Below are 23,389 nucleotides of genomic sequence, written 5' to 3'. Positions count from 1 at the left end.
CACAGCCTGAGTCCCACGAGCCTGAGCTGGTTGGCACAGAACATAACGGCCATACTGGGTCAGACCAAAGGTCCATCTAGCCCAGTATCCTGTTTTCCAACAGTGGCAATGCCTGGTGCCCCAGAGGGAATGAACAGAACAGGCAATCATCAAGTGATCCATCCTCTGTTGCCCATTCCTAGCTTCTGGCAAACGGAGGCTAGGGACACCCTCCCTGCCCATCCTGGCTAATACCCATTGATGGATCTATCCTCCAGGAACTTATCAGTTCTTTTTTTAACCCTGTTATAGTCTTGGCCTTCACAACATCCTCTGGCAAAGAGTCCCACGGGTTGACTGTGCGTTGTATGAAGAAATACTTCCATTTGTTTGTTTTAAACCTGCTGCCTATTAATTTCATTTGGTGACTGCTAGTGCTTGTGTTACGTGAAGGAGTAAATAACACTTCCCTATTTACTTTCTCCACACTCATCATGTTGTCTCTTTTCCAAGATGAAAAGTCCCAGTCTTATTAATCGGTCCTCATATGGAAGCTGTTCCATACCCCTAATCATTTTGTTGCCCTTTTCTGTACCTTTTTCAAGTCCAATATATATTTTTGAGATGGGGCGACCAGATCTGCACGCAGTATTCAAGGTGTCAGTGTACCATGGATTTATACAGAGGCAATATGATACTTTCTGTCTTATTATCTATCCCTTTCCTAATGATTCCCAACATTCGGTTAGCTTTTTTGACTGCCACTACACATTGAGTGGATGTTTTCAGGGAACTATCCACAATGACCCCAAGATCTCTTTCTTGAGTGGTATCAGCCGCAGCTGCTTCTTTACTGTGTAGACATATTCTAAACCTTTCATCTATGTTAGCAGTGGGTCAAACTATCCCCAGATTTAGGGGCCCAATTGGTGTTTACAGATGGGCAGTGGTATTTTCATTAACAAGATTCTGAATAGACACTGCTGTGCTTAGGGCAATGTTTTAGTCTTCATCACATGCTCTCCGGTTACAAGAGAGAATCCACAGGTAACAGCTAAAAGCTTTACAACTAACTTGAGAGCCACACTGTCACAGAAACACAACCTGTGCAAGAACCACACCCACAGCCAAGAATATCGAGCAGAAGGTCTCCAATTAAAATCAGAGTGAATAAAAGAGACAAGAAAAAGCTCAAAGCAAATTCAGTTTCACGAAATGAAGATACTGAATGAAAAAGAAGAGACAGACAGATATACAGAGGAATGAGAGATGACTAGAAACACACAAAAGGAAAAAGGATCTTTCTTGTAAGGATGTCACTGCTGCTTCAGTGGAACTCTAGCATAATCTGGAAACCCCTTGACTGCTCACTGCATAGTACGGAAGAGAGAAGTGCTTCACCCAGAACAGACACTAAAACTATGTCTACACTAAGAAAAGGTGTATTTTAACACATACTAACGTATTAATAATATATCTTTTTTCCTAGTGTAAACAGGGCCTAACATTGCTATTCTCCTGGCTGAAGTGTTTCATGTTCATTCTGCTTTCTGTACGTGATCTAGGAAAGGGGGAAATCAATGGGGGGCAACTGCTGTCCTATCCAAATTCTGCTTTGGGGTAAAGAGGTGGAAGAGTTCATCCAAAGGTAACAGAACTCTTGGGTAAGTACACCAAGAAAGCCACAGGTAGCTCAGGGCTCCTTATTCGAAAACTTCCAAGTGAGACAGACAATGTAAAGCAGCTTCTGTGATGAGTGTTAGGAAATGTACTCTTCAGTAATTAACTACTGCCCAATTGAATAACTTCAGTTTGAAGAGAGATTACATGATTCCCAGCTTTAAATCCTGGACTTGACAAGACACTGTATTACCGCAACCTGCATCCACCCCACTATCTAGCTCCATAAGGCACCACCCTCTGGAAAGTCAACAGGAGAGAAACAACAGCTAGAAGCAGCCTCCCCTCTGTCACCACTGCCATGCCACTCCCTGGAATCAGAACAGGTGAAGTTCCTGCCAGATGATCTCTGTGACATTGCACTCCCTAATGCTTTATAAAAATATGTTTATAAGTGTGGATATGATGTAACTGGAATATGCTTTACGCAAAAGGTCTCTTGTAAGGTATCATTACAAAGCTTATGATATACTGAGTGTGTTCATCCTATTTGAATGTATGCATTATTCTTGTATCTAAAACTAGAAATATGAAGTATTACTCTGAAGTCCTATTGTAATTATGCCAAGTGTGGGCCATTAATGGTGGTTTAGAATCTTGATGGTTCCCATTGTCTAGTTCAATTGACTGTAGATGGCTCTGTTTACCTGCAAGTCTCCACTACATATGTGCGGGCCAGTCCTGGAGGAATGGAGGGGGGCTCACAGGATGTGTGATCATGTCACCTGAAGTGAAATCCATCTTTAACCTGGTGCTTTTCCATTTAGAAGCCAGAGAAAGAAAGGATTCCCGCCTTGTGCCAAAGCTATAAAAGGGGATGGAACAGAACAAAGGGGGCCAGCCATGAAGAAATGCCCTAGTTACCACCTGAGCTGGAACTAACAAGGATTATACCAGGGGAAAGATTGGGCCCAGACTAGGAAGGAGTCCAGTCTGTGCAAGAAGCTTATTGGAACATCTCTGAGGGTGAGATTTCATCTGTAATCAGTTTCTTAATGTATTAGGCTTAGACTTGCGTGTTTTGTTTTATTTTGCTTGGTAACTTACTTTGTTCTGTCTGTTACTTGAAACCACTTAAATCCTACTTTTTATACTTAATAAAATCACTTTGGTTTATTAATTAACCCAGAGTAAGTGATTAATACCTGGTGGAGCAAACAGCTGTGCATCTCTCTCTATCGGTGTTATAGAGGGCAGACAATTTATGAGTTTATCCTGTATACGTTTTATACAGAATAAAACGGATTTATTTGGGGTTTGGATCCTATTGGGAGCTGGGTGTCTGGGTGCTGGAGACAAGAGTACTTACTAAGCTGTTTTCAGTTGAGTCTGCAGCTTTGGGGGTGTGGTTCAGACCCTGGGTTTGTGTTGCAGCAGATTAGCATATCTGGCTCAACAAGACAGGGTTTTGAAGTCCCAAGCTTGCAGGGAAAACGGGCTCAGAGGTAGTCACAGCACATCAGGTGACAGTCCCAAAGGGGTTCCTGTGGCCGAACCCGTCACAATCTCACTTTTCTATTGAATGCTCAATTTGCAATCCAGGAAGGCTACACCTTGGTCCTGGTCCATGAACAAGGTCAAGGTGACCTTTCATTTTCAGCTGAGAAAGTAGACCAACAGACTCCTCCCCTTGAGAATGCATCTGACCCCATACCTACGGCTGTGTCCTAACTAGGACAGAACTATATTCTTAACTCAAGTTAGCTAAAAACTAGTGAAGACAAGACAGTCTGTAGTTTTCACCTAAATTAGCAGGTCAAGTTAAAGACGATGGGAAAGCCTAGTCGTTAACGTGACCTGCTAACTGCCTTTTCTTGACTAGGATTTTAACTCTAGTTGAGAGCACACCTCCCCCCCAGCGAAGATCAGACCTAAGACTTTAGTGCTGCTTGGAAGATCAGCACTTGCAAAACAGACTCTCTCCCCTCTACGACTTCCAAGACATCAGATGCCTAAAGGATGAAAGTATTTAGCGAGGTGTAAGAAAACCACAGCCCTATAATCAAGACTTGTTTACTCCAGGATGAGCTAGACAAACATTACAGAAAGGTCCCTAGATTCTACACTCTGGTGCAGTAGAGTGAAAATTCCAGAATGATTTCATTTACATTGAGAATTTGAGGTTGTAACTGAACTAAGTATGAAAATGAATAATACACAATTAATTCAGTAGAGTTCATGTTATTTATTTTGACATTCAATTAATTATATTTATTATACACTGTCCCCACATTTTCAGTTTTCAATGTGCTGCAGATTTTACAACAATGCATAATTATCAAGTTTTGGCATTGGGTAGGTACAGATGTGGCTTTGGGAGACAGTTTGGGAGTATGGGATAGCCACATTAGCTGGATGTTTCTGCTAAAATAGCCAGCAGTGAAGACTAGATACTTTAAAAATAAATAAATAATTAAAAGCTTAAGACCCTGCCTAAGATGGTTTTATTATATAGAGAAGGTAATAATCCCTGTCCACGGAGAAACAATCTATAGGTTCCCTCTACATTAGTGTATTTTGGTGTGCTACCTACCATTTGCAACTTCTGCTATATCAGGAGTCGGCAACCTTTCAGAAGTGGTGTGCCGAGTCTTCATTTATTCACTCTAATTTAAGGTTTCACGCGCCGGTAACATATTTTAACGTTTTTAGAAGATCTCTTTCTATAAGTCTATAATATATAACTAAGCTATTATTGTATGTAAAGTAAATAAGGTTTTTAAAATGTTTAAGAAGCTTCATTTAAAATTAAATTAAAATGCAGAGCCCCCCGGACCGGTGGCCAGGACCCGGGCAGTGTGAGTGCCACTGAAAATCGGCACGCATGCCATAGGTTGCCTACCCCTGTGCTATATGCTTCAACACACCAAGCAGCAACACAAGATTTTCCACAAAGCAGACAATCATACTAACATCTGAAATAGACTTACTTCAAGCAGGGCTGGCCACACTAATCTCCATCAGTATAATACCATAGTAGGTGGCTAGTATTGGCATTATAGCCTGTGTGTGCAAATAATCTTCTCATGACTGTCTCACAGTATATCCACTGCATAGGCAGTCTGTCTGGTCTACATCCTGTACTCTAGTGGCCTGTTTCAAGCTGAAGTGGTTCTATAACTGAACCATGTGTATTTCTGCATAGCCACTCTAGCCAGCCTTCCTTCACGGTGTAAACTATTTTACTGGGACACACCCTTTGTCCAGTCCTTATGATGTCATTGCATTCTGTGGGTTCACCTGAGGTATGCATCCCACTGTTCTCACACAGCTCCCTGAAGCACGGATTTTTGGGAGTTGTAGTCCAGAGTTGGAAAGGTGCCATTGCAAATTTAAAATATAAATATGTGCAGGCTGGCAGTACTGCCTATTTTTAAGGTTGCATAACACCTTCATTATAAGATCCTGTTTTCAGCTGCTCATAACTTTGCCAAACTTTAACAGTTTGACCTGAAGATTTCCATGCTGAGTGTCTGTCTCAGGCTGAATTTTTTGAAAGTTTCAGCCAAAATGGTTCAGCCATTTCTGAAAATGAGTAAGAGGAAAACTTGGTAATAGCCTCGATGGGTGGGAAGCAGGGGAGAGAGGAGTCAGAGGGGAGGCCAAGGAGCAGGAAGTATGATGGTGGCATTCACAGCAATGTAGAAAGGCAGAAGCAAAGAAGGTTTGCAAAGAAAAATATGGGCAGTCGATTTGGGCCATATTTACGCTGAGACAGCCAACATAGTATTTTAGAGAGACAATCAGATACACATGCAAAACTAAGCAGTGGGAGACTGGTAAGTTTTGAATAAAGAGATTTGTGAGTTATCAGAATACAAAGATACTTCCAAGTAGATGTGGTTACTCTAGAACAAGTTGTAGAGAAAGACCAGGAAGGGCACAAACACAGAGCCCCATTGAACATCAAGTGAGAAGAAGGGAGGTTGAGGAACTACCAAAGCTGATGCTGAAAGAGCAGTCAGAAAACATGTCAATGGGGTCGCAACTCAAAAGTAGAGATAATGTAAGTAGATAATTTAACTATGTTACTGTTAGTCACAATAGCAGAAGTGTCCAGATAATGTGCTAGTTCATGGTTATATTCAGCAGGAGAGAGAGAGTTGAGGCAGCAGCTGGTTGCTGACTAGAATTGATGGAGCTGGAAAGCGGGAGTTTAAGCCCTTTACAAAAATGTTAAGTTACCACTACCACTGCCGAGAAGAGGGAGGGAAACAGGAGACGCATCCTCTTCCAAGCAGCAAAACTTTTCAGCTATCTCTTGAGTATCAAAAGCAAATAGTCTCCTGCCCTTTATGTGTCAACAGTCCCATTTTCCTGTACCTCCAATTCTTCCCTGACTACTGCTTCAATGCTGTTAAAGACTGTCACTGAAAAATTATGCAACACACTGTAAATCTAAAGGCATCATTAAATTCAAACATGTTCCAAATCAGAGATTTTTAGCAAATTTAATACCAAAATGAACACAAGGGATATTAAGTATCAGGGGGTAGCCGTGTTAGTCTGTATCTACAAAAACAACAAGGAGTCTGGTGGCACCTTAAAGACTAACAGATTTATTTGGGCATAAGCTTTCGTGAGGAAAAACCTCATCCGAAGAAGTGAGGTTTTTACTCATGAAAGCTTATGCCCAAATAAATCTGTTAGTCTTTAAGGTGCCACCAGACTCCTTGTTGTTTTTACAAGGGATATTGTAATTTTTCATGTGAAAAATTCAACAAAAATGTGTTTCTTTTAGTTTGCTTGCTTTTTAACTTGGAAGTTTCAACAAAAATGATTACATGGCACAGAACTGAGCATTACTATGGCATAGAAGTTGAGTTTTGCTGATTCCAAATACTCTAAAAATCCTACTTTTATGGCTAATAAAATTGCTTTGAGACTATAATAATTTAGGACGAAACCAACATAGTGGCCTACCAATCTGCTTTATAGACTAGCTAATATTTCGATCTGCTCACTCCCCTCGGAGCTGCATCATCATCAGCTCCCAGAGATAGGGGATCTTGTTGGCCGCAACATAGAGACTGAAAGGAGTAATCCAGTTCTCCTGACACACAATTATCCTACATCTCAAGGTAGGGTGCGGAGATCCCATAATCATAAAAAGCAAAAAAAAGTAGAGACTGAGAAAAGTTATTAGAGCATTTAAGTTCAGTTGTGCTTCCAACCCACACCCATCTTTCTTCAAAGGCCAGTTCAGAACTGTTCCCTACTCTATTTTCTCCTGGACAACAGTCCCAGCAATTGCCCCTCAGCAATGGGGGCTTCACCATATTCCCCTAAGAGACTATTTCACAGACTAAAATATCTTATCATTCACAAATGTTTCCCGATATTCAGTCTTCTTTTGTCTTTTCTTAAAAAGGGAGGGAGCTAGGTTTTTGTTTTAATTCCTAAAAAGGAGATTTTACATAATTCAATATACATACATGAAGGGAGGGAGTTTGGTTTTGTTTCCATTTTGTAAGGTATGTTCCTTGTATTCTCTCCATATCAAACCATAGTTCACACTTTCTTCTTACATCCTTCATAATCTTGTAGACCGTTCCCCCACCTTGTTGTCACTTAGCCAAGCTGAACTACAGGCTCTTAATTTTTCCTCAAATCAACCCCTCTAGCCCCTTATTCATTCTGATTGCTCTTCTCTGAATCACCTCCAGCTTGGCTCCATCCTCTTACAGACATAGAATCTGCTATGCCAGAACAAGCCTCTAATCCATCTAATACCAGTTCATTGCATCTAGCAGCAGACAGTACCTACTGCGCGCGAGGGGGGAGGGGGGAAAAATCACACTTAACTACACACTACCTTTATCTCAAAGACTTAAAACAGACACTGTTACCACTCATTATCATTAAAGGTCCCAAGAAACTTTTCACAAATATTCTATATAAATTCCAACGTGGACAATTACATTCTGCCACTCTAAATTCCCATAAAGATCAAAATGGATGCACTATTATTCTTCATCTCCTGCCCTAAACTTATGAAAAGTTGATGTGTTGGATGGAACAGCTACCATATTTCACACCAGACATAGGTTGCATTTCTGTGGTCAATTAAGTCAGGGGTTCTCAGGACAAATTTATTGGTGGCCACTCTCACACTTTTTTCTAAAAAACTTAATTAGCTTTAGGAAAAACAAATAAATATGCACGTTCAAATCATTGTAATTTATTTATTGCTAGCTATTTACAGCAGACTTACTCAGCCCTACCAAGTCTGGGGACAAAATAAGCTCTGGCTGGGGGGCCGGGGGAAGGCAGCAAGCAGCCAGAGCCCAGAGCCCCGCGGCTGCGCAGCCAGAGCCCCGCGGCCAGAGCCTCCTGCCCTGCCACCCATGGGCTGAAGCCCAAAGCCTGAGACCCACTGCCCCCTGGGAAGGAAGGAAACTCACTGGCTGCCTGCTCCTCCAAGATTGTGCCCCAGGTATCTCCAGAGGGGGACAGGGCCCAACCTCTGATGGCAGCCCCAGCAACCAACACCAAGGCGGTGCATCCAGGAGCAACAGGGAAGGACCCACTACTTTGCCCCCCACCTCTCATCACAGCCCAGGAGGCTGTGGCCACAAGAAAAGCCCCCAGTGGCTGCATGTGGCCAAGGTGACCACATTTGAGAAATGCTGCATTAAGTGACCCACCGAGATTACCATTTTTTAACGTGCTTTTCGAGTTCTTTGGGGATGAAGATGAGTTATATAAATGGAAATTATTATTATCCTAATAGCTTCCAAAACTACAAATGTTACTTGCCATTAATTTATCCAGCCCTTTCTAAAACTCAGTCATGATATTTAATTTGGCAAACTCCTGCCTTTGTTTCAGAGTAGCAGCCGTGTTAGTCTGTATCCGCAAAAAGAAGAACAGGAGTACTTGTGACACCTTAGAGACTAACAAATTTATTAGAGCATAAGCTTTCGTGGACATATGCATCCGAAGAAGTGGGCTGTAGTCCACGAAAGCTTATGCTCTAATAAATTTGTTAGTCTCTAAGGTGCCACAAGTACTCCTGTTCTTCTTCCTGCCTTTGTGAACTCCAGAGGCAGACTACCTACTATAAGAAGTTGTGTTTTCTTTTACTGATTGTAAATTTACCAGACACTGATTTGATGGAGCGACCCCTTATTCTCAAATATCCTGTTTGCTTTTTTAATTCCTTAGCAAACATCCAAGCCGTTATCAAGGGACCTTCAGCTGAAAGCAAAATTCTGTGCGTCTCAGCTTAAGTGAGGGACTAAAACCAACACAGCTCCTGACAAGAAACCTCAACAAATGCACCCTAAAAATGTCACACTGACATCTTTTCTCTTATAGCACAATCCTAGTTCATACCCATACCTCAAACTCACTTGAAACCTAACCACAAAGAATTAAACCCACTGACAAAACTGAGGCCACACAACAGGGTAAAAGGACAGCACTGTTGTTTGCTTGCCACTAAGCAAAAGGACCCAGAAGTACTCCAGAGGTGAGGTCAGGGTGTTGCTCTACACCAGTGTTTTTAAAACTTTTTTTCTGGCAACCCAGTTGAAGAAAATTGTTGTTGCCCGCGATCCAGCGGAGCTGGGGATGAGGGGTTTGGGAGGGGCTCAGGGCTGGAGCAGAGGGTTGAGGTGCGGGGGTGAGGGCTGCAGGGTGGGGCTGGGAATGAGGGGTTTGCGGTGCAGGAGAGGGCTCCAGGTTTAGGGGGGCCCAGGGCTGGAGCAGGGGGTTTGGGTGCAGGAAGGGGCTCCGGGTTTGGAGGGCGAGGGGGGGCTCAGGGCTGGGGATTGGGGCTCAGGGCTGGGGATTGGGGCACGGGCTTACCTCAGGTGGCTCCTGGTCAGCGGCGGTGCTAAGGCAGGCTTCCTGCCTATCCTGGCACCGCGGACCACACCGTGCCCTGGAGGCAGCAAGCAGCAGGTCCAGCTCCTAGGCTGAGGTGCACAAGCAGCTCCACACAGCTCTCACCCGCAGGCACCCCATCCCCCAAGCTCCCATTGGCCAGTTCCTGGCAAATGTGAATGCGGAGCTGGTGCTCGGGGCAGGGGCAGCGCGGAGCCCCGCCCCCGCCTAGGAGCCAGACATGCTGCTGGTGGCTTCTGGGGCACAGCGCGGTGTCAGAACAGGTAGGGACTAGCCTGCCTTAGCCAGGCAGCATCGCCGACAGGACTTTAATGGCCCAGCCGGCGGTGCTGACCAGAGGTACCGCGACCAGTGCCTTAGGTTCCGCGACTCAGTACTGGGTCGCAACCCGCAGTTTGAAAACCACTGCCCTACACTCCTTTCCACAGTCAGCCTGAAGGCATATTGGCACATGTACATGACATAGCAAAAAGTTGTGATCAGTGTTTCCTTCTGTCATTTATGTGGTTAGAGAGCAAAATGTGGACTGCCAAGCAGGAGTGCATTCACCACAATTCCATTGTCTATTGAAGTGTGGGAAGTGCACCATGAAGCCCTACTCATATCTAAATTTACCTGCAGATGACAATACAGAATGTTTCAGAAATAATGGCAACTCCTCTGTGGTCAGCACTGGACACTGCCACCCTGGTGCTTTGAATGGAAAACAGCTTCATTTAGAATAGAAGGCCTGGTCTACGCTGGGGGGGAGGGTGGGGGGGGAAAATCGATCTAAGATACGCAACTTCAGCTACGAGAATAGCGTAGCTGAAGTCGACGTATCTTAGATCGAATTAAAATTACTTACTTCGCGTCCCCGCGGTGCTGGATCGACGGCTGTGGCTCCCCCGTCAACTTTGCTTCCGCCTCTCGCACTGCTGGAGTTCAGCAGTCGACAGAAGAGTGATCGGGGATCCATTTATCGCATCTACACTCCACGCAATAAATCGATCCCCGATAGATCAATCACTACCCGCCAATCCGGCGGGTAGTGTAGACATACCCCCCATCTAACAAGCTAGTGTTTTCCAAACCCCCGAAACATTAAATATCCACCTCTCAGCAAAGGCCGCAGTATGTACAATGCCTTAAACACAGTGTGAAATCTATAGGCACTGCACATCAAACATCACCCTGTCCTCCCCTCTCCAACTCTCACCCTTTGGGGATCACTTGCAAGAAGCAGAGTAACAGGATTTCAGGAGTCATGGGGTTAACAGCAGCCCCACTGATCTCTTTTCCCAAGAGCCCCTTCTGCTAATCCACATCTTTCTTGGGATTTGCCATCAGAACCTGCCTACAGCAGAGAAAGGTATGTACTACTAAAGGGATTAGCGGCACCTCATAACTGAACAAAAACAATCAACAGTCAGAGACCTTAGTCTGCAGCACACAGGGCTCCAAAGGGCCTGTAATAAAAACCTAATTTAAACTGAGATTCCTCGTGGAGTTACTTACATGCCATGAACAGGAAAGGGACCCAGGAAAATCCAAGCAACCTGATATAGCATGCTGCTAATAGAGCAGTTATCTAATGCCTCCCTCTAAGTCCTTGTCTTCACTACCACTACCCAAAAAAAGTGTGTTCTTAACTCTAGTTCACTAACTGAAGTTAAGAGCACACCCTTTTTTTGTAGTAAAGACAAGGTCTAAAAAAACAGTTGGAATTTTCTCCCCAGCCCAAATTTGGTGGGGTTCAGACAAACATTTTGATTTTACACACACACACACACACGCACACACACTCCTTCCCTAATACAAATGAACTTCAATTCAAATTTTGCTGCATCAAAGTTTGCCTACTGTAAGAGTAACTTTTCCGTATGGTCACACAGGATGCTGCAGTCCCACTGGTCAAGTCTGGGCAGATGACATTTCACAATAAAGCAAAAAGTCAAACAGATCACATGCTTTACTGTACAAAATCCAAATCAGGTTCTACCCACTGTCAGAGTTTCCCCCACAATGATTGGAAACTGAGTTTCAGCAGGGAAATAGTGAAGCACAATATCCCTGGAAGAAACACAGGGTTTGACTCAACTCCACCCCTCCAAAACCAAAACAAATTCAAACCAATTTCTTTCAGCTCACAGTAGTATGTGGTTACCCAGAATGTGTCAAGTAGGCCAGGGTAGGAAGAAACTCTGACGATCCCACAGGCAGCTCTGCCTCCAATGCTACAGGATAACGTACCCTCGTAAATCAGAGGAAAATACCAGAACTAGATAAACTACAAGAGTGGAGTAAAATGAACTGGAAACAGAGAGAGCTGACCGAGGTCACTGGAAACTCCCAACACTGGCTGCAATTCATGGGAAGGAGACTAAAGGCAGTAGGACAAGATGAATCAAGAGGGAATTTCTGCCCAGGTAGGGGAGCAAGGTGGAATAAGCCACCCCATCCCAAGAAAAGGGGGCATCTCGTTAACCCCTCCCCCCCAAGAGTCCGCCACCTGCCGTGTTCCAAGGCTAGCTCTCTCCCCGGAAGGAGGGCAGCGATGGGTTTGCCAGCCCCCCACGGTAGGGGGCACACGATGGTTTGGCAAGGGCGGGCAAGTCCCGCCCCGGGCCCGCGATCCACAGGCTGCAGGGCTCCGGCTAAGCGCCTGCTGGGGACAGGAAGAAGCTGCCTGCTCTGGTTGAGCTCGCACGAGGCGGCTGCTGACAGGCTGCGAGACCTTTGCTCTGCTGTGGCAATCCCGGCTCTAGGCTCGCCGCCCGGCAGGGCCAGCCCGCGCCTGGAGCAGGTGGCGCCAGGTGCACACACGGCGCGGACGCTGCCCCGAGGCAGGTGAGGGCCGTGAAGCCGGCGCAGCCTGGCGGGCCGCGGGGCTGCGCGCCAATGTGTGTTTACCCCCCCCCATACTCACGAATTTCTTTGACTTGCCGGGGTCCCCAGATCCCGCCGCCGACTCCTCTGGCCCCTTCCCCTTCTTCTTGTCCCGGCCACTGCGCCCTGATCCTCCGCCGCCCTCCATGGCGCCGCCGGCTCCTCAGGCCCCGGAGCCCGCGCTGCCCAACCGCCCCACACCGCAGCCGCGCCCGGCCCCGCCTGCCTCATTCCGCATGCAGCATCTCATTAGCATATACAATGACTCTCGGAATATTCATGAGGTGGAATTTCCGCTTCCGGCCTCCTGGGGCCGCGTCTGCAAGCTCGGAGAAACTCCACTTCCCCTCTCCCGGCAACACCCGAAACAGCATCACCTGCCGGCTAGAGCGGGCGGCGCAGCTCAGCGCTTGGCTCCGAGACGGCCTCTCTGCAGGAACCTACCCCGCCCATCTGTCCCCTAGGGAGGAAACAAGAAGCAGCACTCCTCTGGCGTGTTGCTGTTGGTGACAGATGTTGTGTCTGCTGAATGCACTGCCCAGGGCTGGCCTTACCATGAGGTGAATTGAGGCGGCCGCCTCAGGTGCCAGACCTTGGGGGGGGCCACTAGGACCCAGAGTGTAGAAAATTGTGTCTGCTGCTGGTGCCTATGTATTTTCTCTGCTCTAGCTGCACAGAGATAGTGGAGTGCTGTGCTGGGGGAAGGAGGGCACAAGGGACATAACAGGCAGGCCAGAGAAAAGGTGAGAGGGAATAATAGAAAGCAGCAAGAGCTGCAGGGACAGAGAGGAGGAGGAGCCTCTTATGTACCTCTCTAGCATCCCCAGGAGCCTGGACTGATTAACACCAGCTTCTCAGGGAGCTTCCTGTTTCTTGCTGCTTCCCTGAACCCACTTAAGGAGAACATGCAGTCAACTGAAGTAGTAGGAGCCAGTTAGGCCCTTATCATCCCTCATTCAGGCCCTGCTACCAGCCTGCTTATTTGTCTCCTTCAATTGAGTGTTGAGAGTCGCTACAGCTGGCACAGAACAGCAGTCATGAGTGAAAGAAGAAAACACTCCTCTGGGGCAGCATTCAGAAAAAGAAAGAAAGCACAGGAAGCTTATCTATCTAAGCAGGAAGGAGCTCTCCCAAGATACAGAGAGACAAATGTTCACGGTGAGCCTTCTGTCCCCAGTGAGGATTGAGTGGTGAGGAGATGCCTGATCTTCCAGTTAGTCAGAGTGCAGGTGACCTGGCAGCTACTTCAGCATCCATATCTCCATCTGAAATGGATGTAACCATGCACATTCCTGAAGAAAAGTGTGGATCAGAGAAGAGTGTGGTGGAGGCGCAAGAAACAGCTGCTGCTGAGTTTAGTTCCAGGACTGTGGACCCACTTGAGCAGTAGCCGGAGAGACTTCCTTGTACTGCATGGGCCACAGCAAATGGAAAACTTCATGTTCCCCAGTGACAATGAAAATAGAAGTTTCCATCCAACACATTACTGGTGTGAAATCCCCAATGGTAACAGAGTGGAGAGGCCATGGTTTGTTTTTGTTGCAAACTCTTCCAGTCTAATGTTCCAGCCACATTGGGTTCTACAGAAATAAAGGACTGGAAAAATCTGACATGCCCTGAGAAGGCAGCAAATCACCAGAGAGCATTCCATAGGTGGAAAGAGCTTGAGATGAGACTAAGGTTAAAGGCCACCATAGATGATCAGCATCAAGAGAAGATTGCATGAGAGTCTCTTTACTGACAAAATGTTCTGAAAAGGCTCATTGCTATTGTGAGAATGCTTGCTATCCAAAACCTAGCACTGCGTGGCACTTCAGATCAACTGTATGTGCCAAACAATGGAAACTTACATAACTTCAAATTTCTGTGTGGCTTAGTGTTGTGGCATGACATACTGCTTGAAATAAATGTTGTAAGCAAGAGACTCCAAGGTGTTGACCTTGATATATCTGGAGCAATGGAACAACTGGACAAAGTAAAGTCATACCTACACTCTTACCGGTCAGATGAGGGATTTCAAAACGTTCTGAAGAGTGCACAGAAGTTGGCAGAGGAACTTCACACTGAAGCTATTTTCCCACCCATTCAAGAATACAAGAGTCACCGAAGAAGACATTTTGATTACGAGCCATGGGATATCCCATAAGAGACCGCAAACAACAATTCAAAGTTGAATTCTTTAACCAGGTGCTAGATTGTGCAATACAGTCAGTTGAAGAACATTTCATGCAGCTCAAGGAACACAGCAGTATATTTGGGATGTTGTATGATATTCCAAAACTCCTCACTATACCTGAAGAAGACCTACACCAGCAATGCAGGGCACTAGAGACAGTGTTGACACATGATGACATGCACAATATTGATGCGAGTGATTTAGGTGATGAACTGAAAGCCCTTTCAAGATACATTTCAGCAGGATCAACTCCAAAGGCTGTTCTGGAATTAGGTTGACCAGATGTCCTGATTTTATAGGGACAGTCCTGATTTTTGGGTCTTTTTCTTATATAGGCTCCTATTACCCCCCCACCCCCGTCCCGATTTTTTACACTTGCTGTCTGGTCACCCTATCTGGAATATATGTGCACAAACCACAAATAAGATGACCACACTCTTTCCAAATGCTTTTGTTGCTCTGCGCATACTTCTAACGCTTCCTGTAACAGTTGCCAGTGGAGAACACAGCTTCTCCAAGCTGAAGTTAATAAAAACACATCTACGCTCCACAATGACACAGGAGAGGCTGGTCGGCCTTGCAACCATTTCAATAGAGCATGAGCTGGCCCAGACTGTGGACCTTCAGGAAGCAGTTCAGATCTTTGCAACCAAGAAGGCACCACTTCGATTATTCAAACAGATAAAAATGTCAGTGTTCACTATGCAAAGTTACCTTGGCTGTTTAGGCGTTTGAAAGTTAAGTGTTACTTAAAATTTTTGAACATGGCATTTTAAGTTGTTAGTTCTCCTTTATTGGGGTAGGTAGCAGAGCAGTACCATGACAGGAGTGGAACAGGAAGAAGGCAGAATTGAGACCTTTCAAAGTTTTGGCCCAAGCGAGGGGACAGGGAGCGTCATTTGAGCTCCCCACCTCAGGTGCCAAAATGTTGTGGGCCAGCCCTGGCACTGCCCCACCACACCTGCTGCTGGGGCACAGCTAGGAGCAGGAGGGCATAGAGCTCTGTAGTGTCCCATTGCTGCCCTCAGTTAGACTGGACCAGACTGGAGAAGCAGTGTCCGTGTAAGAACTATCAAACCCAGCAGGGGCCCAAGGGTGCCTGCTCCCCATCCCCAGGAAAGTCCCCATGCAATTTTCTGATTTGAAGGCTTTTTGGAGACTAAGTTTTATGGGGGAAAAGACTCAAACCAACCTGATAATGAATCAGTGACTAGCCCCTAGTAAATGAATCAAAATATCCATGTCTGTGTGCTCCAAAACCAGGAAGCCCAACCAGAGATGAAACCAAAGAGGTTATGCCCTTCTGGGTTATCTCCTTCATTGCTGGTCAGCAGATCAGCTTCTCATCTGTTATTTTCAGGGGGCCACTCCCCACAGTGCAAGGTCTGCCACTTGTATCCTAAGGGGAAGGGCTAACCGCACAGGGCACAGACTAACTTGACTGAGCTCTAACCTCATCTTTCAGAGCCAGAGCCAGGGCAAGCTGCTCAGATTTCTGTGCTGAGGAATCCATTCAACTGCTAGGGGGACAAAAAGTCCCACTGCTGAAGATTTTCCCAGTATGTGGGCAGGAATTCCTCTACTCAACACTACCCACGCAACCACTTTTGAGATTTTCTTTTTAAAAAATGTCAAGGAAGTTCTCAAGGAATTTAATTTAAATAGTGTTAAGGTTGCTGAAATGCATTTCTTGCCACTACAATTATTAAAAATCAAGGAAGGCACCAGGCTAAGGGCTCAGCTCCCCCCCCCCCTTTTTTTTTTTCAGGAAACCACCCTGAGAATGATTCCAAAACTGAAAAACAGCTTATCTTCAACGTTAGAAAACACTGTGTAAGTGTATATTAATTAACTTCTCCAGTAAACCCATTTATAGAAAATAGAAACAAGTTATCACTGAAATGAAGGTATAAATCATTCTTGCAAGTCCCCAATTACTCAGAGAAGAACAAAAACAGTTATCAGATTCATCTCTCTCTCATCCAGTCGCTATTCTTGCTACTGGCATTTTAACAGCAGCAAAAACAAAGAAAGGGCCTTACAGAGTTTAAACTTTTAATGGATTACTAGGGTACCACAGTACACAGCACCCTCCTTTCAAAGGCAGTGTTCAATGATGTCTGCACATATAGCTTTTGGTATCTTACAAATGAGTACAAACTTGGTATTTCTTTGCCAACAAACAACATTCAAGGTACTGGAATGAAGGTGCAGAGTCTGGATACACAGTCCAGAAGATGCCAATAGGCTCTGTGCATTTCCGTTCTTCCCTCTTTTGGCTTAGGATGGTGAGAAAAATTCAGCAAGAGAGGGCTGCCAGCTGCTGAGCCTTTTCTTTTCTATGAAGAGGCTGAACAGGTTCTGCTGCAATCCAGGAAACCTTCCACCGGGCATTCTTATGCTTTGAAGTGGAAACATTCCTAGAATTTGTCCACTCCTTTACAATGTTAATCATGTTGTTTAACCTATTCTGATTATTTGTTATTGTATGAAGGAAAACAATGAAATAAGAATACAAAAAGTAAGCACAATAGAGCCATATTCATAATCTCATACACTCATATTTTGCATTTGTTCACTGCTTTATGTTTAAGAAATCTCAGAGAAAAAGCGCCAAAGCAGAGAAAATAGAAATGAGCCAAAGGAAGTGAGGGAAAGATGGCATTCAGAACGTAGCGTACCAGTGAGAAGAAATGCCATGCAGAGCCAGGAAATTGTCATTGTACAACACTAACCTCAGTCTACAAGTATTTCATCAGACCCATCCAGAGACCTGCCCATACACATCACCTTCCCGGAAAGACTTGTCAGACAACTCTAAAAATAAAGACCAAATGTCATCACATTTGTGGAACTCTTCCCTTCTTTTATATGCTACTGTTTTGAGATCTGCTGTGTAATTTAGTCTACAGGAATCATTTTCTGCCTATCTGCATAAGGCATTTCCAGTGTTGTAATACCAGACATTTTGCTTTTAATAGGGCTCTAAGGAAGCAGTGTCCTTGTGAATTAATATATGCCTGCTTTTGGTTTGGTAGGCCCCAATATAAACAAGTCTGTGTGGAACAAAAAGAAAAGTCCCTACTATTAAGTTAATACTGAAGAGTACATCTTCCCAGGAGCACCTGATTTTTAAACAGCTCCCCATGTAGAAGGGAGCCAGAGATCACTGGACTGTAACTTCAATATCAACTCTGAATGCATGATCGGAGTTTAATATGAAAAAAAGTATTTGAGATTATCCTCATTATGTAAAGTGCTTCCATGATTTTTTTGCTACAACTTGTTGACAACAGGGGGCGCTACTATCCCTAAAATGGATCTTTACTGGCTCCCGGTGGAGCAGATTACTGTCATACCAGTGAAAAAGATCTACAGTAATTATCTGCAATACACAGCATCTTATTGAGAAGTAATTACATAAGCGGTAAAGGGTTATATTAAGCACATAACTCCTATGTTAGACATTAAGAGCTATACTTTCCTCTTAACAAGTCTCTCTTTCACAAACATACACAAACAGGCCTTGCTTGGCAAACAGAGAGGGTGGTTACCAATTTTATAGATGGCTTCTTCTCAGCCCTCTGGTCTGTCTTGGATTCCCTTGAGGCAAGGCTTTGCTTGCCTTGAGATCCCTCTAGTTCACAGTCCTACTCGAGCCCACAGAGCAGAGTTTTGGCTACTCTGTCTGGCAACGTTGCTTCTTCAAGCATCAATTAAGGAATCCCAACCACAGTAATTTACTTCGCTTGATTCTTATACTCTTCTTCCTCCTCAAAGGAGTCACTTGTCTTAAAAGCATGCCCAGTGGGCGTGTGGCTACAAATTTTTACCTAATTAGTGTTTTAGAAGGGGCATGGGGAGGTGGTACTGAACGAAGATAACCCCACATTTACTCACACAATAATCATTCACTCTGGCTCTCTGCATGATGTCCTTGCTGTAAGGTCACTATAACCAGGTCCACCTGTGCTCCATTCTGGAGCTTACATGTAATATTTACTTTTGCATGGGCCCATATTTGCCAACCAATAGGTTCAATATCGATCGTATGTACAGACTTTGCCAGTTCTTTATCAAATTTGCTTCTGCTTAAAGGGAACCTGCTTCCTGGATCCTCTGCAGCCATTCAGTCATGTTTAAGTCATGTCAAGTTATGCTTTCACCATTCATTCAATATGGCCACATCAATTTGGCACCATCCCACCACAATTCTCTGTCCAGGAGCACGGTTCATCTCACAGCCATTGTAGTTATCTTGCTCTCTCTCTCATCACTTGATAAACTTTAAAGGGCTATTACATTTGTATGCAATAACTGATAGATCTAGAATGTTGTGAGATGTGCATTTAATCCTGATCAAGTTTTTGGAAGCTCCTTTTGAGTTTAAGCTAATGCTCTCTCCATGATCTTTCCCTGAAAGTTACATTTCTAGTGGCTGTTACTTCTAAGATATGTGAAGTCCTTCTAGCTTCACTTTGTATCATTTTTCAAATGAGAAAATGTGGTTTTGCAGCCTTTTTCCAGTATCTGTATCCAATATTGTTATAGAATTCCACCTCTCAAGTCTACGCAGTTCCCAGTCTTTTCTAATTAGGTGGAGCGCTGGATCTTCCCAAAGATGCTAGGTTGGATAGGCAAGATGTTAAAAAATGTACTTTAAATTGGGGCATCTAAATCCCTTAGGCACCTCTAAAAATCCTAGGTTATGTCTACACTGGCAATTGAACGACAAAACTTTTGTGGTTCAGCGGTGTTAAAAAAAACAACAACCCTGAAAGACAAAAGTTTTGCCGCAGCAAGTGCCAATGTGAACAACACGTTGATGGCAGGAGCGCTCTCCTGACGACAATGTGAATGCCGCTCATTGGGGATAGAAGTTTTTTGTCAGCAGGAGAGCCAACAAACAGCAGCTACACTGCACAACTTTACGGCTATGGCAACATAGCCATGTCACTAAAAGCTATGTAGTGTAGACATAGCCCTAATCTCAGTTGTTGTAGAGAAGCCATGACATTTGCAAGTCAAGCTATTTGTGACATGATAGGGAGCATAAAGATCAGGTGATTTCTGTCTGAGATCAAGTTGTGTATTCAGCTGTTATGATCCAACTGCCATATCAATTCCAGAAGGACTCAGAGCTTATTCCATCAGAGGAAAGGCAGCCACTATTGCTTGCTAAAGTAATGTCAGTTGCTAAAGCCTGCTAATCTGCTACTTCGAGCTTGCCTTAGACTTTTCTGAAATGTTTGGAAGCTCTCTCCGTTTGGAAGCTGAATCAGATGCTTTCTGTGGGAGTGCAGGGCTTCCATCTCTAATTAGCACTTCTCAGGCCTCCTCCTGAAGTTTGTGACTGCTCACTAGTTTCCTAAAGTGGGATCTGCAGAGGCAGTTTTGTGAGAGAAAAGAGAAGGTGACAGGTGTTTCTCTGAATATATTGCCTCCTCAGTTCCAAACTGATTGCTATAGAAATTCCATACTGGTAAGTAAACCTTCCTTTTTGTTTCACATTTTATGCATTGTATGCAGTTTTTAAACCAGGGATCGGCAACCCCCTCGCAGGCCGCGTGCCAAAGGTTGCCGATCCCTGGTTTAAAAACTGCATATAATGCATAAAATGTGAAACAAAAAGGAAGGTTTACTTACCAGTATGGAATTTTCAGAATCTATTGCCTGTGCAGATCTAACCATGCTTTAGGACTCACCTGTTCTGTGCAATGAGCCAGGCAGAACCTCTGATGGTGGTAAGAGGTATTAGTGGATTTACATCACGCATCCTCAAATCATTCTGGAACAAAGAGCATATATGAAAAACCTTGCCCCTTAATTGTTCCTTGGTTCCTCTTAGGACCTAGTTCTGAAAAGGGAAGGATAGCAGGAATCACACCTCTCCATGGGGTTCTGCTGCATTCTTTGCCACCAGCTGTTCCTCTGCTTCAGCTGTCCTGCTGGCTGCTCCTCTCCGCCAGTTGCCCTCTCCTCTCTGCTAGCTGCTCCTCTCCACCAGCCATCATAGAATATCAGGGTTGGAAGGGACCTCAGGAGGTCATCTAGTCCAACCCCCTGCTCAAAGCAGGACCAATCCCCAGACAGATTTTTGCCCCAGATCCCTAAATGGCCCTCTCAAGGATTGAACTCACAACCCTGGCTTTAGTAGGCCAATGCTCAAACCACTGAGCTATCCCTCCCCCCGTGCCTCTCTGCTAGCCGCTCTGCTATCTGCTAGCCGTGCCTCTCTGCTAGCTGCTCCTCTCCACCAGCCATCCTGCTAGCAGCCCACCAATATGTCTTCAGCCCACCCCCCCCCCCCATCCCCGCTTAACACAGCTCTCGGTGATTTCAGCTCTTAGTAACTTCAGCTCTTTAAAAAGCGACAAAGTCCCTTGGCACCTTATAAACTAACAGACGTATTGGAGCATAAGCTGTGGACTCTCTAGTGATTTCAGTTGTTGGGGGGGGGGGCGCAGTGCTCTTTAGTGATTTCAGTTGTTAGTTGGGGGGGGCACCCAGTGTTGGTGCACTCAGAACCACTAGCCCAAAGTAGGTCTAATGCTTAGACATAGGAATCAGTGATTTCAGCTGTGCAGCATGTAACAAGATTTGTAATAGAGTCAAAATTAGCTCTGTTATTGCACAGTGGGGAGGTCAAAGTGGTGTTTAGAACCCTCAGAAGGGGCCCACAATATCAGGTACATGTGCCAATCCCCAGCCTCTCTCAGTTCACTGCGCTTTGGAACCCGTATCCCTTGCCTAGCAAGTGCTACTTAGTTGAGGGTGAGTCCCTCCATCATAAAATACCAAGTACAGTTCTACTGTCCTTGATTCCATAACCAGGATAACAACACTTTATTACTCCTGCCCCAATAACAAAGAGACTGGGGGTCCCACAGCAGCTAAAGTAACCATTTGGGCAAGCAGTCCCTTCATGCTAGGCGGGGTGGATGTGTCCATGCAAACGTGATCAGCCCCTGAAGTCCTTTTCCACAACTCACCACCAGATGTCAGGGTAGAGCTCATTCTGACTCTGCTTACACATACAAGAGATTGGCTCCTGGATAAAGGGCCGCTGGCTCAAACTCAACCCTGGCAAGACCAAAGTGATGCTGGTTGAAAGGGGAAAAAACACTTGGAAGAACTAGCCAGGACAGAGTATCCCCTGCTATTGAAGGCACACTGGCTCCATTTATCAAAGTGGTTTGATGCCTCTGGCTACTGTTTGATTAATCTCTAACGCAATGTGTACACTACCAATTTTTGTCAACAAAAGTGATGTCAACACCCAAAAGTCAACATAATAAAAATCAGAATTTCATGTTCACACTTGCTCCCTCTGTCGGCAGATTGCGTCCACGGGGGGGGGGGGGGGGGCACCATTATCGACAGTGTGAGCAATGCACTGTTGGTACCTATCTCACAGTCCAGCTCGACACCTTCTGTCGCTAGGTGTTGTGGGAAGGCGAAGTGGATCGCCGCACATTTTGGGACCCGTGATGCATTGCTTTCTGTCCCAGCACACCATGGGCTTCCGGCTTTCTTTCACAGCATTTTTGCAACAGCCCTTCTTTGCTGTGCACAGGTTTCTTTGGGAGAGGGGATGGATTCCACACTGCTCTCCTATGCTCTGTTAACTGTCATGAAGACATCGCAGATGGCAGTGCAGTTTATCATCAAGTTCCTAACTGAAGAAGACTCACAGGTGCCAGACATTCTGTGTGATATGGATAGGAGCAACTTGAGATTGCTTTGGCATTCACAGAGCAGCTGCATAGTGTAGACCAACGCTTTTGGGCTCGGGAAACAAGCACTGAATGGTGGAATCGTATCTCATGCAAGTGTCAGATGACAAGCAGTGGCTACAGAACTTTTGGATGCAGAAAGCCACCTTCCATGAACTGTGTGCGGAGTTTGCCCCAGACTTGCAGCGCAAGGACACCAGAATCAGAGCTGCCCTCTTGGTAGAGAAGCATGTGGCAATCACTGTGTGGAAGCTGGTGACTCCAGACTGCTACTAGTCAGTCATAAATCAATTTGGATTGGGGAAGTCGCCTATTGGGGCAAGTGTGCAGGGCAATAAATCACATCCTGCTACGAAGGACCATGACTCTGGGAAATGTGCAAGAAATAGTGGATGGGTTTGCAGAAATAGATTTCCCAAACTGTGGAGGGATGATAGATGGCACACACATTCCAATTTTGGCACCAGACCACCCAGTGACAGAGTACATCAATAGGAAGGGGTGCTTCTCCATGGTGTTGCAGCCATTTGTGGATTACTGTGGGCGTTTCACTGACATCAACGTGGGGTGGTCTGGGAAGGTGCATGACGTACGCGTCTTCAGGAACACTGGCCTGTACAGAAAGCTGCAAGTGGGGACTTTCTTTCCAAACCAGAAGATTAGAGTGGGGGATGTTGAAATGCCCATAGTGATCCTGGGAGACCCCACGTACCCCTTACAGCTGTGGCTCATGAAACCTTACACAGGACACCTGGACAGCAGTAAGGAGTGTTTCAACAGGCTGAGTAGGTGCCAGATGACAGTTGAATGTATCTTTGGCAGATTAAAGGCGCACTGGTGATGCCTTTATGGCAGGTTAAACCTTAATGAGGATAATATTCCCATGGTCATAGCCGCATGCTGTACATTGCATAATCTCTGTGAAGCTAAGGGTGAAAGGTTTGCTTGGGGTGGAGTGCTGAGGCAGACCGCTTGGCCGCTGATTTTGAGTAGCCAGATACCAGGGCTGTCAGACGAACCCAGAGGGGGGTGTAGTGGGATGACAACTCACTTGGCGGCACATCCTGATGGCCTCCTGGGAATTAGCTCACCAGCCTCT

The 23,389-nt window shown here is 45.3% G+C and overlaps 1 protein-coding gene across 3 annotated transcripts in view; it reads right to left on the bottom strand.

The window, feature by feature from the left end:
• DIAPH1 (diaphanous related formin 1) overlaps positions 1-12,622 on the bottom strand; it is a 163,342-nt gene extending 150,720 nt beyond the window's left edge. Inside the window, exon 1 of one of the 3 annotated variants that reach the window (XM_065554810.1) lies at positions 12,419-12,622. In XM_065554810.1, the coding sequence (XP_065410882.1) occupies positions 12,419-12,526 (108 nt within the window). In that variant the 5' untranslated portion in view covers positions 12,527-12,622. The remainder of the gene's footprint in view (positions 1-12,418) is intronic. The other 2 variants (XM_065554809.1, XM_065554808.1) reach the window with 2 other exon arrangements.
• Between the last annotated feature and the right edge of the window lie 10,767 nt (positions 12,623-23,389).

Source organism: Chrysemys picta, chromosome 8, assembly GCF_011386835.1.
Source record: "Chrysemys picta bellii isolate R12L10 chromosome 8, ASM1138683v2, whole genome shotgun sequence".
In the NCBI taxonomy this organism is placed as follows: Eukaryota; Metazoa; Chordata; order Testudines; family Emydidae; genus Chrysemys; species Chrysemys picta.
Note: the sequence above shows the minus strand (reverse complement) of the source record. Positions and strands in the feature narration are given on the sequence as shown.